The sequence below is a fragment of the Rhea pennata genome, chromosome 14 (assembly GCF_028389875.1).
Source record: "Rhea pennata isolate bPtePen1 chromosome 14, bPtePen1.pri, whole genome shotgun sequence".
Classification (NCBI taxonomy): domain Eukaryota; kingdom Metazoa; phylum Chordata; class Aves; order Rheiformes; family Rheidae; genus Rhea; species Rhea pennata.
Genome location: NC_084676.1, coordinates 12038746 through 12056528, shown reverse-complemented (window position 1 = coordinate 12056528; position 17783 = coordinate 12038746). Strand labels below are relative to the sequence as shown.

Sequence of the window (17783 nt, the reverse complement as noted above, 5' to 3'; positions counted from 1 at the left end):
AGAATAAAAATTTAAGCTTCATAATTTGAAGCAGATTGAAGCATTTACAATTTTCTGGGAAGAAATTACTCACAAGTGATTTAGAAAAATTTCTTGAAAGGCTAAAGACCAATAAATTCTTAGGCATAGACCTAGCAGGATCTAGTGGATATGCACAAAGATTGCAATAGGAAAAGGCTTATAATCAAAATTTTGAAAGATAAAATGCAGGATTCCAGCAAACACGAGCTATTTTTATTACCAGATTCTACTGTACACTGGTGGAATCAGAAAGGCAACAGACAGCAGGCATAGAACTAGCCGTCTTTTGCTTGCAATCTTGTGTAGTCAGTATCACCATCCTGAATCCTGCATAGAAGAAAGCCGTGAAAGAGAACTGCAATAGATTGGCACCGTAACTATCCGAAAGCATTTGATAAGATGGACTGGAACAAGTTGCCCAAAGATGTGGAATGTCTGTCCTTGGTTTTCAAGATATGGCTAGTAAAAGCCATGGCTGACTTGTTCTAGTGCCGGCAATAGTCCCGCTCCGAGCGCTGATCTGAGGCTGGTGACAGTTCAGCTCCAAGTGCAAGGTCAGATAAGATGAATTCAAAACATGCCTTCCAGACATATTCCTATGATTCCGTGGCTTCACAACAGAATTGAAAGAGGCTCATCGTGGCAACAAATATGAGCTTAATCCTCCTTCAACTTCAATAACGTAATTCAGATCATTAAAAAATTCATGTTAAATTCACAGAGGTATAATAAGGGATTCATTTTACCTCGTCCCTCGTCCTCTTGTTCAAGGTTGTATTGATTTATGTAAAAAATCATTGAAACAGGTGTGATATAGATAGATGCCAAGCCTTCTTTATGGATATGTGTATTATTAATGAAATAGTTAAAGATGTGCATCAGAAAACAGATGGTATTTCAAATTCTGGCAAGCAAGTAGGATTTTTATTAAATAAAGGAGAAGTTATGAGGAATGGTATTCAGGTATATATTTATTCAGATGGTAGTCTTTTAAAACATTATTAAATTTACTTTGTATGAAGCTGATGGTTTCTTGACTGTTATGGTATCAGGAATACACATATTATAGTAAACGATGGAGAAACAATATGGACAGCCGCTGCAACTAAGAACACCAAAATGGAGATCTTCAGAAGCAAAGTCCACATTAGTGTGTTGTGAAAAATAAAGTCTTTCCAAGGCAAGAGAGACAAGTCAAATTTTGTGTAGAGTAAATCAAGGTAAAATGGACTGTTGTACTAAGGAACAAAGAGTTGATTTTGTTACCGTACGTAGCTGGACTATTGCAATAGACAGTGGAAGAGAAGAAGCTAAAGCATTTTTTTGGATGCTGATAAAAGGCTTTTCAGCCAAGTTTATTTCTTTTTTTCTCCTGGAATAAGAGATTGAAAGCAAATTTTGAGACACACTGAAGTGCAATCTTTATATCTGAATGTCAAAGATCTGAGTGAAGGAGCCCAGGACAAGCCTGACGTATGCTGCTTGACCTCTTGAGTAGCTGACCAGCTTAGGAAGAATAGTATGGATGTAAATGAAGAGGAAACTCAGTCCCTTTTTTCTGTGCTCCTGTCATTGCATTCTTTGAGAACTGGACTGGTAAAAGCCCATGAGTTCATGAAGCTTAAAAATACGTAGCTGTCTGAATTTCCCAGGTGTTAGGTGTAACTTCCCAGTCCTTAAATACTTCTTAGAATGTCCCTATAGGGCAAGGCATTACAAAGACGGCTATTTCTGAAGGGAGAACCTGTGGTGTAAGGAGATGGAGTACCTATCCACAATTGGTACAGACAGATTCAAGCACTCAGCATAGTTTGGAGCAGCCCCAGAACGAGCAGCTCTGATCTAGAAACCACATAGCTGCATTAGTGTGGTACCATCCTGGAGGACAGCAGCCCAGTTACTGAAACGTGGCATCAGCCTCACACATCTGCACTACTTCCAGATGAGAACTAGCTTGAATTCCAAGCAGAGAGACTCATTTCAGTCTGTCCTCATTCAGGTAGATGTGGCTGGTGTGACATGCCAAAGACCATGCACGAACCTCTACTTAGAATCTGACCTGCAAATTAACTCTTTTCACTCTCCTGTCTGTTAGTTTGGAGGATTTACCATATATCATAACCCATTAGGCCAGCAATATCTAGGTTACTCACCAGTTCAGGGATTTTTGCTAAGGCCGAATAAGTACATTTGAAAGTCTGTCCCAGAGATCTCTGCCAAAGGGATTCACTTATCTGCTGCTTTTGCAATAATGCAAATATACTGGGACCTTGGAAGTTTCATAGAAGTGTTTGCATTATAGGTTATTCTGAAGAAGCTCAAACTCATTGAAGTAGTTAAAATGATTACTCGTATGTGCTTATTTACTCTTATGCACAGTAGGTATAAAATTAGACCCTACGAACTAAGAATTTCTTCTCATGGAAGTGATTTGCATGTTATTATAAAGGCACTTCTGATGTATTTTAGTAGAGACGGGAGCTGAATACATGTGCTTTCTGCTAAGACAGCCCTGCATTGTGTTATGAGTTCCAGAAAACACAGCTTTTTATTGTTGTCAGTTTGGGGGGATTCATTCTCCTAATGAGATATGTAAATACCTTTCATTAGCATTAACGGCCATTGTGTGCTTCGCCCATAACGTGAATAGAGCTTTCTGTCTAGCTATGTGCTGTTACAACAGAAAAATGACTTTATAGTTATTGCAAAAATTTGCCTTTATGATGCCAGCTGTCCTGTTAGCTTTTGATAGTATTTACAGAATTATCCTGTCTTTTACTTCAGCCTGTTTACTTTCTTGCTGTGAACTGCCGCAATCGAACTCTTAAAGATCCTTCTATACCCATCATGTCAAAATACACAGAAAGGGACTGGATGCCAAACCCTGTTGATCACTATGGTCTCAGTACAGACAAAATATGTAAGCCTGTGCTTAAAACATGAGCGTGTGCTTTACTTAAACCACCCCACTGAAATCTATGGGACTTTGCAAACTGTTGAGCAGTTAGCTAATTTTTTTTATCTGAATTTATATTCAGGCTATTGTTACTGACTCAGCTGGGACCAGGGAGGTAGATACCATGTGATACTGAACTCCAAGTACTGTAAGCAACTAGACATGTTGGTAAAGAATTCTTAAAGAAGCTCTCTAAAATCTCTCCTTGCAAACATCCACAGAGATTTTCCTTAGGACACACATACTTTAAAAGCCCAGCGCTTGCTAGCCCCCTCTATACAGTGCAGCGGGCGTATCTGTGGATAGTCCCTGTCACTAAGGCCAGTGAGCACAGTTGCTCATGCTGCTTGGACCCCTTGCCTCCAGAGTGGGGTGGCCACATGGAGACTGCCTACCAGCCACAGCTCACAGCCTGTGCTAAAGCCTGCTGTCCCCACAAATTGTCTGAGCAGAACTAAAACTGTGCCAGGGCCTGTGCTGGAGAAGTCTTGGTGCACAGCATTAATTCTCATGCCTGCAAACGCTCCACGGTCCTGCTTCACTCACCAGGATGAACATAGCCACCGCGTCAGGCAAATACGATCGCTTTCCTGTGCCTGGCCCCAAGGCTGTGAACATGGTCGTGCGTGATTTACTCCGTTTTTAGCATGAGATACAGAGGCGATTGTATGGCCTGCCTTAAGCTTTCCTCTCCAGAACAGGGGTGATCTGACTGCGTGACGCCTGACCGGGATGATCTATTTTGTGGGAAGCATACTGAAGAGGTGGAAGATTGGTTCTGGGAGTATTTAACAGGACAAATAGTCTTTTCTCCATTTGGTACTATTTTTTTCTATTAATGTAATAACTTGATTTTGATAGTTTATATCAGCACAAAATCAATGTTTCATGGAAAATTAGCCCTGTAATTGTAGATATACCCACAGTCACTCAAATGTTTGTGTGTACCTGAAGTTACATACATATGTATTTAACTATACATGTGTGTCTATATATATGTAATGCCTGTAAGTTTATAATAGATAAAATATGAGATAGTGTAGATAGTGCACCAAATCCTCAGCTGGTCCAACTTTGCATAGCTCTATTCTGACGCCTCTGGACTTACAGCACTTTAAAGCACCTAAAGATTTGGTCCTTTATAGTATGATCTTTGGAGATCAAAGTTTCAGAACTTATATAAACACATACACATCTACGTGTAAAGGTATTTGCCAGCTGTCATTCACCATGAATTGAGATTTTGAATGTGTAGTGTAACAACGTGCCATTGAAAGCTTTTTAAACATTTATGTCAGGCATTTTGAAGATGTCCCACAGGAGCCTGACACTTAGGAAGGCTAGGGGATAAATTTTCCAAAGATGCTCAAGTAACATATGAAATCTATGCACCATTGAAAGTCACTGAGTCAGATTTTCCAAACTACTTAAGTGTCTAAAGATGCAGGGAGACAACTATGCAATTCTGCAAAAGTACTTAGGCATGATAAATGTTGAATTCCTCTCAAAGCCATCAAGATTCAGAAAGTACCAAAAAAAATTCCTAAATACGTACAGGTGAATTGCTTACGTGTTCTTGAAAATTTTACCCAGAATAATCAAGTGGAAGAGTTAGAACACAAAATCTTAAAATAACATGAAAAATAGTTTGGTTAGCAGCTAGAGAGAGTCCAAAACCAAATATAGACAATATAGGCAGCAATAAATGTTTCCTATTTAAATATGGAGGTATAGATAAGCATCATCTATAAAAGAAAAGCAAGTACAACATTTGTTGAACATATTTGAGAGCAATAACTTGCAAGTAATAATGACTATTAACACTTAAGGCAGGTTTCCAACCTTAACTGGGCAATGATATGATACAAAGGCACATCATAGTTTGCTTTCCATGTTGGTTTCAGTTTTAAATTAATTTTCTACATCTGTGAGCAATGTCTAATCATCTCAAGTTGCTGAAGCCAGACAGCAAGGCAATGTAGTCCTCAGTACTGGTTTGTATAAGGTAACATCATCTAAACATAATGGATTAACAGCATGTTCAATGTTTGTTGGAAAACAAGCGGTACGATTTACAACTGTCTAATGAGGCCTAGAAAATATCCAGCTAAATATAGGAAGAGGGGAATAATTCTTACTTCACCAGAATATTTTGCACAATGGGGTATATAGATTGACTTCTAATTTTTTTCATATTTAGCAAACCAAAGAAATGAAAGTTTGGGAATACAATGACTAGTCTGAGCATGTGTCTCATCATCACATTCCTTTTCAGCTAAATCTGAAGACTAGACCTGTAAAGCACGGCAGCTGAATTTATTTAAAAATGTAAGACCTACCAGCCCCCAGTTTGTTGTTCTAAAGAAAAGGATGAAAAAGTAAAGATCCGTGGCTGATTTTTTTCCCAGATGTAATTAGGGTATACAGTGTGGAACACCTGTGATCGCTGCAATACGCTCCTGTACCAACGCAACCAGCCAGGCGCAGACCCGCTCGGCTGTTACATATATCGGTTCTATAAAATGGTTAGCTAGTCTTATTCCCTATTCACACCAGATGCCCGCTGACCAATAGTTCTGAATGACCAGTTCGACCACGTTGTGATTTTCAGTGAATGGTGCTGTAATAAGGACCAGAAATACTAAGTTAATAGCGCTTAACAGAGAGTTCTTCCTTCCCTCCATTACTGTATTATGAGAGAGAAAATGGCTGACATACCCCATGGCGATGTTCATAGTAAGCCAATTTGGATTGGGTTAAGACAAAGAAGCGGACTTTGAAGTTGGAGGGTGACGTCCTTCTCTTCTGCTGGGATTTTTTGATGAGCTGTTCCTCCAGGAGCACACAGTTATTCATTGCTGTGCTGAACCAAGAATGGTCCTCTCCAAGGACACGAGATGCCTGCTCTACGTGCTGAGCACTCATCCAAGACAGAGAAACAAGGAAGGCAGTTAATTCGTTTTAACAAAAAAAGGTGTTCATAAAGCAGCGTAGGTGCTTTGAGCTTTATCTTCCCATCTACAGCAAAGCTTCCTTTCTGTCAAACCATAACCACATCCTCTCTGAAGTCATAAACTGAACAGCACATGCTGAAATACACTCTAAGATAAATGTTGTGGAAAAAATAACACTTCAGGGAGATTCAACAGATGTGAGTCAATGATCAAGGATTAATAAAGAGGTGTGGCATGATTAAGCATCTGTCTCCTACTTGTCCATCTAGTAAATACAGTTATAAATGACTACACTGAACTTGAATATACAGGACAAGTGTCTTTCCTGTCCTCTTAGGACAGGCATTCATATTTGTTTTTAAGGAAAAAAAGTATTGTGAGGAAGTCTTTTAAATTTATAAATTTATAAATAGTTATAATAACAGATAACTGTTATTATTATTAATAACAATTATTAATTATTATTAATAATTAATGATAATTAATTATCATTGGTTACTGTTTACTGCTTGCTGACGGCTTCACAGTTTTAATTTGCTCTAATTTGTCCAGGGCTGAATGTTCCAGGAAACACAGGCACAATGTACACTCTGAGGATGCAATCAGGACTCATGTAATCAGCAGCGAAGTGAGCACAAATACCAAAGCAAGTGCAATATGTTTACTCAGGACTTCAATATACCATTCTGGGCAATTCATAACAGCTTAAATTTAGAATTTTAAATGTGAATATGCAATTCTTGCATCCTGTAAAAAAAAAAAGTTTTATTTTAAAACAAATGCAATTCATTTTCCTCTGTTCTTGTATTTTTAATACTGTGGTTATTATTTGATCAGTAATGTATAACTACATTGTTAGTTGTGCTATTGGGGATTGGAGACATGGAATCTGGTGTAATGTGTGAGATGGAAGATAAGTATTATCATTCCTGAAAATTATTTGACTCTAAATCATTTACCAGTGCTAACTTTTTACAAGATCTTATTTGGCTACAGAGTTCAACACAACATTAGGATATAAGGAGATAGCTCCCTCTTTCTGAAGTATTTTTAAAGCTGTTTCCAAGTTCCAAAGAAGATACTTCATTATTTTAAATTCAGTTCTTGAGGGGAAAAAAATCTTAATAAAAATAAGATTTGCAAACTCTTAGATTTTAAGGAGCAATTCTTAGGCACAGAATTGGGAATAGTATTTCTCAATAGAATATATGGGTTGTCCCACTCAAAATACCAGGAAAGCATATCCTTCCTTGTTGTTTTGTGTTATATTGAGCATTTTCTGTGCAGATTTGAAAGAGAACTTGCTAAAACAATCCATAACAAGGACCACAGAAGAGGGAGAAAGAGAAGCTGTTGTGCAGGTGATCTCTCAATTATCTCAACTGGTGATCTTGCAGAAGAAGAGACGCAGCATACGTTGAAACATTATGTGCAAGACTAGGAAAGCTATGTTTCATTTCTTGGTAGAGTGATTGAGTTCCAAGGAACTCGTGTGGTTGAACAAGAAAGATAACGCAAGTCTGTGATCTCCTGAAAAATCATCACCGCTGCCAAGGGGGATTTCATATCTGTTGGAAGACTAGCATAAATTCTTGGGCCAAATTGCCAAATTCTTCTACAAAACATACATGACTTATGCAAGGCACATGTATGGCAAATTCAGCATCTGCTCTGAGTGTTCTAAAATTGTGCTCTTTGTAAATAACAACTATTCCGATTCTACTAGAACTTGCTTAGGTATACTTTTGTATGCATATGATTTTTCTCATGCTTGGGAATTTACTGGTTTAAATGTTCGGAGATTCTCTTCTTAAAACTATGAAACTGAAACAAGAGCTATAGTGTACCCACATAAACTCCATGGGACTTCGTTGTGCTAGCACTAGTGAATCCGAAAAATAGGACAACGGATTTCACTTGTAATCAGCTTCATCATTTCTAATGCTATTGCATTTTAGCTAGGAAAAATTATTTAGGACTATGTTATTCTTTCTACTCTGTTTTTTGCATTGACTGCTGTGTACTAAGGACTTTCTGAATCAGAAATTCCTAGCAGTTTATGCCAAGAAGGTTTGCAGTCTGTTGGCAGAGATTTTCATGTTATCTTCTCAGAAAATTGAATATAAAGAGAAATTCAAGGGCATTGCACCTTGCAGAAAAAGCAAGCCCCACAGTACAACGAAGAGGTGAGAAACCAACAAGCAGGCCTTCAAGGGGAGCAATGCTGCTGGAGACAAGAGGATGTGGGGGGAGTAGAAAGATTCAGCAAGAGTGGTATTTAGAGGGGGCGAGCTAAGTAATTCTTTGAAAGTAGTGAAAGGCAGCTTGATTTCTTCATGTGATAAGAGATAAGGAGCTAGTGAAAGGATATGAAGAGCTGAACGATTTGATCAAATGCTCAGATGCGGGGCCTGGCAAATACACTTTGTATGGTGTCAATATAGTATGATGTGATGCATTGTAGGAGGCCTGAGAGGAAGACATTTTAAGAGTCAAGGCAAAATAGTATCAAGGACCAAACAAGTGATTCAGCTCTGGGTGTGGAAGAACTGGACAGGAGGAGCTGCTGTCAGAGAAATGTCACAGATTTCATATAACACACATGGAGGAAGAAAGGCAGAAAGCTGTAAGAAAATAATCACTAATTTTGTCCTCAAGAGATAGAGAAGTGGATAGTTACGTCATAACTAGAAGGATTTAGAAGGTGAGATTAGCTATACTGAGTTTTCCTTGGTGAATTTAAGCTGATGATGGACTAGCTAAGATATAATTGATAACTCTTGACATGTTGAATTGACGAGAAAGGCAGGGACTGGTGTATTTTTCTATCCACTTGCCACAGATCTATCTATTCATGTTATTTTTCCATTTTCATCCCAGTAAGTATTTGTACGAAGAATTCAAATTGAATACAGTAAGCCAAGAACAAAGAGTGAATATTTTGTAAGACTAATAATTTATAAGGCCATGTTGAAAAAATGCTCCAATCGTTGTACTTACATATAATTATACATTTAGGATAGAGTAACCTGCTTATGTGTATTTGAATGGAATTGTATTTCAAAGACAATGGTGCATTCTTAATTTTGTAATATAACTCTTTGTTGCTTTCAAGACATGAATTGTAGACATAAATCAAATGTCATAATCCCTTGGGGTAACTAGATACCTGCTAGATACCTTTTAAATAGTGGATCCATCATTTAAAGGCTTCAGGACCCTTCTACAGTGGACTACACTACATAAAAATAGCCAATTTATCTGTGGCCAAGTTGGTTCCAGATCTGGAAGCAGTATAGGCAAGTCTATACATCTCTACACACAAACTATATAGCCTTCCCGAAAGGCTGCTGACAGGGTTCCTTAGGTTAGATGGAACATCTTGCTAACACAGTTACCCCATTTCTGAAATGTGAGTTTGTATGCTGGCACAGTCATGCACTGAACATATGAGCATACTCTTTTTATTTAGGGCTATTTGCACCACCTGGTATTGCATGGCACAGAAATTCTGTAAACTTCACAGAAAGGAATTAAATATAATCGTCCTTAGTTATTAATCCCTCTGTAAGTCCAGTCCTTAGAATGACAAGACAAGCTGGATGGATTTTTAGGTGTCCTATAGCTTCTCTGCTTAAGTGCTTTTATAGAGCCTGCTAAGCATGTATCCTTTGACCTATTTCCATCCATATGTAAGAATGAATTAAAATGTTCGAAACACAAGAGTATAATTTTTCAGGTTTACCTTTGAGCTGCTAATTGTGTGTGCGCTAAAGTGTGCACTAAATGCTCCTCACTGCTTGCCAAGTCGAGGTCACAGATCAAGTTATTCTTATCACCTGTGGCCTCAACTGGCTCCTTTTTTTTCCTCCTAATCACCTTTGTTCATTCCTTGCTACCTCCTGCAAATTGCTCCATCTCTGCTCTGAAAAGTGTTGTTTCAGGGATTGGATTTTTCTTAGGGGATTTACTAGACTATGCAGTTCACACTTTTATTACTGCAGACTGTGGAAATCTCCCCACCCGCACATCCTGCTCTGATACCAAGGCTTATGTCCTGAAGGCGGCAGAGAAATTTATAAAGTTAAATATAGACACTTTTTGTTTTTGTAAAAAAAAGAAAAAAAAAAAAAAAACAGAACGGAACACAGCAGCAACTACATTTTCACTCTCATACAACAACCTGTAGACTTCCACTATGTGTAATATTTGGGCCAGATTTTCTCTCTGGGTGCTCACTCTTCTTTTCACCAGATCATGATTATCATTTAACTTCCAAGCTTCCACTCTTCGATCCGTTTTGCTAATTAGCTTTTTCTAAAGAGTGTGAGAACTCTATTTAGGTCACTCAGATGTCTTGCTTCTCTTGCAGTTCATTATCATTGCAACGAATGTGTCTCCAGTATACCCAAAGAACAAGACAGAAAGCTGTAGAAAAAGGAAACAATCAAGTCTTTATGAGCCAAAGGCATCTAGCTTCCTTCTAGGTCTTATGACGACTATACCTTTGAATGTACTCACACTGTTCCTGGTGACCAAGGGAGCTGCTCTTGTAAAACCAGAAGCAAAATTATCTTGTGAATGGTTTTGGAGCCTTGGGGGAGCAGCTGCTTGTTCTGGGCATTTGCTAGGAGGATATAGTGAATTACCTATGATTTGAATGGCTGAAGCAAGTCATTCCAGGGCTCACTGACCTTGGCAGTAACACAGAGAATGTGTTTTATACCGCTGAACTTGCAAAGGGACAGAACAGGTTCATATTGATGTAGGTACAAATAATCCCTTGCTCAGCTGTTCTCTTGTAGGCAACAAAGCAGAAAGCAAAAAACATTTGGGGGTGAAGGGGGTTGGACCCAAATTGTGGATTTGATCCTGCTCTTCATATTAGTGCCTGGCATCATGGTTGCTGTCCTTTACTATTTCCTTCTGAATACAAAGACATTACTTACATAGTTGGCAAAAATGTAGTGCTGCAAATCCCACAATTTATTGTGGCAATATGACTTGTCTGCAATTACTCTTGTTGCTGATGGCTGGATAAAGAGTATTTCTTCGTTCTATGCAGACATATTTTTAGAACCATGTTCATTCACGAGTTAGAGCAGATAGCTACCACAGACGTGCGACCGTCTTAAGATCCAACACTATTGTCTGGTTGAACAACCATATAGGTGGGTTACTTTCAAAATCATTAGGGACAGAGCGCTGATACAATTCTATCAGAATGTGAGCTGCGTAAATTTATTAATGAGTAATGAAATAGTTGTTTCCTGGCCGAATACTGTCTAGATTCTGTGCTGGGATTTGTTCAGATACCTGTGGTAATAGGCTGTATAGCAAAAAGCCATTCAACTCTCATGTGAACTGAAGAATGGTGCAGCCTCATCCTTACATGAGAGGAACGTTAAACTTTTCTCCTACATTAGTCAGCAGACCAATAGAGTGCAGTTGATATTTTAGTCTGAGGATCCAGAAAGAAAAGGCAGCACTGCATTGCATTGCAAATTCATTAATTCCTAAAGCCACAGCAGGAGACCGAGAGATGGGAATTAACCACAGCAGATGGCATAAAGCTTGCTTAAGTCTCCTTCAACCCCAGCAGACTCCCCACTTTTATCTTTTCCACCTCTCTGGTATATCCTGCGACAAAACCTCTAATAATAATCAAAAAAGGAAATTCCTGAGCCCATTACTTAACTAGGCTGCAAGACGCAACACTTAATTTAAACTGAACAAGAGACTTGAACTGGGTTTCATCTGGGGATTTTTTTTCAGACTACTTGGGAAAAAAAAGCCCTGATTTTTATTTACTATTTAGATTGCAGTAGAACTCCACATGCAAGAAATACGTTCAGACACAAAAAAAGAGCAGAGCTCTTCTAAGACTGAGCATGAAGATGAGGTGTGTATTTTCTGTGCTTATACAATGCTTGGCTTCAGAATTCTGCTAAGATAAATTATCATACACTGATGGCACATACTGTACATGTGGCTGCTGAATTAACAAAACAGCAGAAATTCCTGCTAATGAAACATATCAATATGCCTAAAATTAGTTATAAAGAATAACTGAATAAATTTAACTAATGCGAAAAAATTAAGGTCTTGGGTCTTTGAGGATGCTACAGTTTGGAGATGCTACAGTAATTCTGTATTCTAGAGACAGCTGCAGTATTAGTCATGAGCTTGTAATGGACAGTGTACAGTATGCTTATTTCAGAAAAGAGCTGAAACGTAGCAGAAAGCAAATTATAGAGTGCTATGCATGACACCCACTATCCTTCTTCATTTCTCATGTGGAGCCATTGTAGAAAGAAATGTTAGCAGCTCCCCATACATTGGAAAGGGTCATCCATGTGCCTTCTGCGAATCAGTCATCTTGCTGCTAAAAATGAGACTGCAACTCTTTTATCTTCCTTCATTAGTTGACGTTTTATCTCCTATGTCTTGGCCACTACATACAGACCAGGAAAATGACTCAAGATCACAGAGATCATGTGAAAAACAAGTGCTTGGTTGCTCACTGTCTGTTAATTTTTGAAGTCGAAATATTTTACAGTTTGGCTGCACAGTTCACAGTACCAGGCAGTAGAGCATCAAGTTCAGCTTTTGCCACAAGAATGTGTAATCACTCTGGAAAGTCCAATAAAACCAAAGGTGCGTTAGTACCTCCTGACGGGTTTTCTCATGCTGGAGGCGGTGCTTTTTATCCCTTTTCTGTCTTTCGGGGTATGATGTCACAAGATGGTTGGAGACAAAATAATAGCTTACTGCCACAGAAAGGAGAGCCATTCCCGTCATCATCTCACCTACCTTTACCCTTACTTCTGCTCATGTGCTCTTATCACTTACTTAAAAGTCAACATTGATGTTCACTGGATTACACAGTGAGTTGACTCTGCACTAGAACAGTGGAAAACCTAATGCAGAAAAATTATAGTATTTTTTTCTGTGAAGTCTGAATAAATGTCAGAGCTGGCACAAAGTGGTGAGAAGAAAGACTTGCATAGGCAGAACCGGGGGGCTGAAGCAGGAATGAGGGAGGAAAGGAGAGTGGGGGCAGGAGGAAAGAGTGGGGGAGGAAGGTGAGGGAATAAGACCTCACCTTTCGAAGGCAGCAAACTGTTTGTTAGCTCAGTTGTAGGACAAGGGTCCCACACAACGGTGTGTGGAACCGCACCCTTGGTCTATAACTGACACCTGTGTTCTCATTTCCATCTTTATATGCATTGGTAAGATCTGTATCTCCACCCTGGACTACTTTGCCTTCTTGAAAGTGATTGTATGTATTGAAGTAGTGTTTAAAAACATCCACGTGTAGCAGCCATCTGGGATCCCCCTAGGTAATAGCACAAGATTTTCTGCTCCAAGCTGTTTAGATTCTGAACAGACATTATCACTAGCTAGCGAAAGAAGTGAAGTAGTACTAGTATTCTGACTGAATATAAATGAAGACTAAAGGTCTCTTTTATCTTCCTGCTGACCCCGATGGACCTTGTGGCTTAATCTGGAGAGTTTGAATGACTGGTCCGAGTCATATAGCAAGTCTGTGGTAGGGGAGACCAGCAGAGTCCCAGTTCAATGACTAAGCCGAAGCACTCCTTTAACCTGTGGAGACCCTGGGTTCCATAACTGTGGTAGGAAAATGGGAACTAGTGACAACTTTTTAATTCTCTTCATTAACTTTTATTTTTTAAATCTTAAATTAATGAATACAATATTTATCTTGAAATCTCCTACCTTTCAGATGGATGGCTACCCTAGACACAGTGGTGGTGGGGAAATGCTGAAAATAAAAACCAGCACGGCCAAAAGTCCTGTCCTGTCCTGTTTCTTCTGTATTTTGTTGTCCACATGGCTTCCCATTAAGATATTTATGGGCAAAGAATAAGAGCTTTCTGTACGCAATCTCCTGAGACTGAACAATCCATTCAGCAGTTATACTATTCAGTGCTTGTGACATTTCAGAGTCATTATGGATGTGTTTCTGAAAAGAACACTAGATTAATTCAGATCTTCAGGCACCATAAAATCTTCAATGTAAGGACCTTTGTCTCACTTTTTGAGTAGAACTATTGGTATAAAGGCAGAGAATGTGAAAATATCACTTATATTGGCATCAATCTGGTAATCTAAAGACTCTGAGAATAGAGGTTGTGCCCAAATCAATTTACCACCGTTTTCCCTAAATCAAAGTCATAAGTCATTGCCGAATGACAAGGATATCCTCCTTTAGACAATGCGCATAAATTGTGATCTAGTTACTTAACGGAAAGAAATCCTTGAACCTATTCTTGAAAACATAATATAGGCTATATATATAATATATATATATATTTATACACACACACTATATATGGATAAATACAGAACTGTAACTACATTGATGACACCAATCTGTGTGAATAAAGAGAAAAGAGTTAGAAGGACAAACCTTTAACTAAATAATGACCAGGTAAGAACCTAAGCAACACAATACACCATAACAACATATAGCAAACCGTAAGCAACATCATTTAAAGTGTGTAAGTACAGCACTACCAAAGGCCATCAAAGAATAAAGTCATCAGACTTCATAATGGCAGAGACATCTTGAGCTAGTTTACTGAACACTATCTATCCTTTACTGTGTGACTGAATGTTGTTTTGTTGCTCCTGTCACCCAATCATCTGAAAACAAATGTCGGCGTCGCTTCCTCCCCCAAATATACTCTGCTTACAAATGAAAACAGGTCAGCTTTTGCAGTTGGACTTGCACTCATTGTCAGTCCTGTGATTTGGAATCCTTGAACAGTGAGCAAAATGTGAGCTGCAAATGTTTTTCAGCTTTTCTAGTCACATAAACTCAATTCTGGAGTTTTGTGCAGTGGTTTATAAATAAATAACAGAATAACAGGGTCTGCAGTAATAATATTCAATCCCATTTTTTTCCCCCAAAATGATGATCTCACAAAGTGAATCTCTAAATGCCACTGCACGAGGTCCCTGTCAGACAAAGCTTATTGCTGCCATCTGCTGAGGAAGACACAACATAGGACGTAAACAGCTAAAGTGTCAAAAATCCTCCTCCCATGTGGCCACGTTGGGCAGAGATTCCCGCTGAGGCAGTGCCAGCCAGCCCAGCCACCTGTGATCTGCAACGTGGAATAAAAATCCACATCGCTTTCTTCAGCTCTGCCTCAAACAAAAATGAAGCGTAAGGAAACCACCACAGTGCAAATGTTCGTGACAGTCTTTATGCACTCAGCTTTAGCACATCCAGCTGCAGGAGCAATGCGTATTTTGCCTAATGACACTTTGATTTCATGACCAGAGATAAAGTCCAAGTCCCCCGTGCGTGGAAGCGTGGAATGATCGCTCCGTAACGCCGTCGTTTATCATTTTTGCGGCTTCCTAGGTACGGCTGTGGGTGTCTCTCAGCAGCACGGGGACCAGGACCACCTCCAAACGTCTCTCCACCAACACCGTGTCTGGGCCGCGCGGCCGCGGGGCGGGGCAGAGAGGCGCGCTGCGCCCGGGCCTGTGCGCGGCGCTGTCCGGGCCGCGCAGCACCCACACGCGCCCCGGCAGGGGGAGCAGCCCCGAGGCTCCGCCATGTCGCGCTTGCCCTCAGCCACCGGCCACCCCGCCTCAGCCGCGCAGCCGTTGGCACCGCCTCCCGAGGAAACCAGCTCGCTGACTGGGACAAGCCTCTCACCGGCGTGTTGATTGACCAATCAGAGCACGACGCAGCGAGGGGGCGAGCCAATCGAGGGAAGGTGCGGGAGCGGCTCGCCGGAAGCGGCTGCCGACGGCGGCGCTGAGCGGAGCGGCGGTGGCGAGGTCAGGGCGGGTGTCGGTCTCGGGCGCTGCTCGCCCCCGGCAGCGGCCGTAGCGCGGCGCCCTCTCCCCATTCCCCTCTCCTCAGGGGCGGCCGGGCGGCCCCCCGGGCCTCCCTGGCGCGGCCGGCCCTGGCAGGGGCTCGGCTCCACCGGGAGCTCGTTGCCCTCTCCGCCCCGTGTGTCTCCGGCCTCAGCGGGGGGAGCGGCCGGCGCCGCCCCCGCGGCGGCCCTGGGCCTCGGGCCCGGCTAGTGTCGCGGTTCGGGCGCCCTGCGTGCCCTTCCGGCAGCGGGGAGCGTGCCGCCGTGGCGTGCGGGAGCTGCCGAGCTGCAGCCCCGGGGGGGCCCTCGCGCAGGTGCCCCTTCCACAGCCTTCTCTTACAGTGTCCCTGTTGTCCGTCTGTGTTACACAGGCGCAGCACAGATTGCTAAATGCGGGTTTCTTGCGGGTGTTCCCTAGGTGTTTTCGTCTGGCAAAATGGGTGAACCTCAGCAAGTGAGCGCTCTTCCTCCACCACCAATGCAGTATATAAAAGAATATACAGATGAAAATATCCGCAAAGGTCTGGCTCCAAAGCCACCTCCACCTGTGAAAGACAGTTACATGATGTTTGGTAACCAGTTTCAGTGTGATGACCTAATTATTCGACCCTTGGAAAGCCAAGGTATTGAGCGATTACATCCTATGCAGTTTGATCACAAGAAGGAGTTGAGGAAACTTAATATGTCTATCTTGGTCAACTTCTTGGACCTCTTGGATATCTTGATAAGGAGTCCAGGGAGCATAAAGCGAGAAGAGAAACTAGAAGACTTAAAACTGCTTTTTGTTCATGTCCATCATCTTATAAATGAGTATCGCCCTCATCAAGCGAGGGAGACACTGAGGGTCATGATGGAGGTGCAGAAACGTCAGCGTTTGGAAACAGCAGAGCGATTTCAGAAGCATTTAGAGCGAGTTGTAGAGATGATTCAGAACTGCCTGGCCTCCTTGCCTGATGATCTGCCTCACTCGGAGGGAGTGTTGGGAGTGAAAGCAGAACCCATGGATACTGATGATGGAAACAGTTGTATTGGGCAGAGTGAAAAACAGAGGGAATGTTCTAGTTGCAAGAAAGATCAGGTTTTAGACAAAGATGCAGCTATGTGTAGCATTATTGATGAAATGACATGAAGAAAACACTTTTTTTTTAGCTCACCATAGTGAGGGGCAGAATGGATTCTAAGGGTACATACTACATTTTAATTTGCTGTTGTACAAGAAAAAAAATTATTTTACATATGATGGGAAGGGTTGTGGATGACTAGGCAGATGGGAATGTTTAATATTTTATGTAATCTGTGTGTTTATTCATAAGAACAAAAATGTTTACTTGTTAAATGCATCATGTGAAGTGAAAGCAACAGATTAAAGATAGCCTTTCTTTCTGGTGTACTTTCATCTAATTTGTCACTTCTTGCTTTTTTGGGTATGTTCCATTTGTTACTTGCTATTTTAATTTTCTTAGCTGTAAATCACAACTGATCGTGAGATTACAAAAATACCTATATATTTCTTTTGTAGTTTGGAGTGAAGAAGTGGCCTCCTTAACCTGCCCCTCCTGTCAGGGAAATCTTAATTCTGTCTTTTTGCTGTGCAATACTGTAGTATCTATGAGCTAAAAAACTATGATAAAATTCATGGGTGGGAGGAGCCTTACAGAAACTTGTTTTTCACCATGATTTTGCAGGCTATGTCTCAGTGTTATCTGAAAATTCAGCTGTATTTTCAGAAATGTATATTTATCTAAATAGACAGGCAAAAGTACTTAGCTGTTGGGGGGTGCAAATTGAGCTCACTGTAGATACAGGTGAAGTGAGCTGAAGCAAGTGTGTGTATAAGACTCATGGGAGGAGTCAGTTCTGATTAGCAGCTAGAGGATCATCTGGTACATTAAGTGCGTATGACATCTTAAAGAAGTGGAAACACCATGTTTTTCAGACATGTAGAAATAAGTTGATCAAGGTAATACTTTTGTCTTATCTTCAACCATGACT

The 17783-nt window shown here is 40.7% G+C and overlaps 2 protein-coding genes across 3 annotated transcripts in view; one reads left to right on the top strand and one right to left on the bottom strand.

Annotated features, from left to right (window-relative positions):
* ITK (IL2 inducible T cell kinase) overlaps positions 1 to 5833 on the bottom strand; it is a 31486-nt gene extending 25653 nt beyond the window's left edge. For both annotated transcript variants that reach the window (XM_062587160.1, XM_062587161.1), the window contains exon 1: positions 5696 to 5833. In XM_062587160.1, coding sequence (XP_062443144.1) covers positions 5696 to 5833 — 138 coding nt within the window. The remainder of the gene's footprint in view (positions 1 to 5695) is intronic.
* Positions 5834 to 15693: 9860 nt separating this feature from the next.
* Positions 15694 to 17172, top strand: MED7 (mediator complex subunit 7). Its single transcript, XM_062587396.1, has 2 exons — positions 15694 to 15753; positions 16210 to 17172. The coding sequence occupies exon 2, from the start codon at positions 16228 to 16230 to the stop codon at positions 16918 to 16920; it is 693 nt and encodes a 230-aa protein (XP_062443380.1). The 5' UTR covers positions 15694 to 15753; positions 16210 to 16227; the 3' UTR covers positions 16921 to 17172.
* The last annotated feature ends 611 nt before the right edge of the window (positions 17173 to 17783 follow it).

Bases quoted from the DNA above. Each gene is read 5' to 3' on its own strand.
- MED7 (XM_062587396.1), top strand. From the start codon at position 16,228: ATGGGTGAACCTCAGCAAGTGAGCGCTCTTCCTCCACCACCAATGCAG.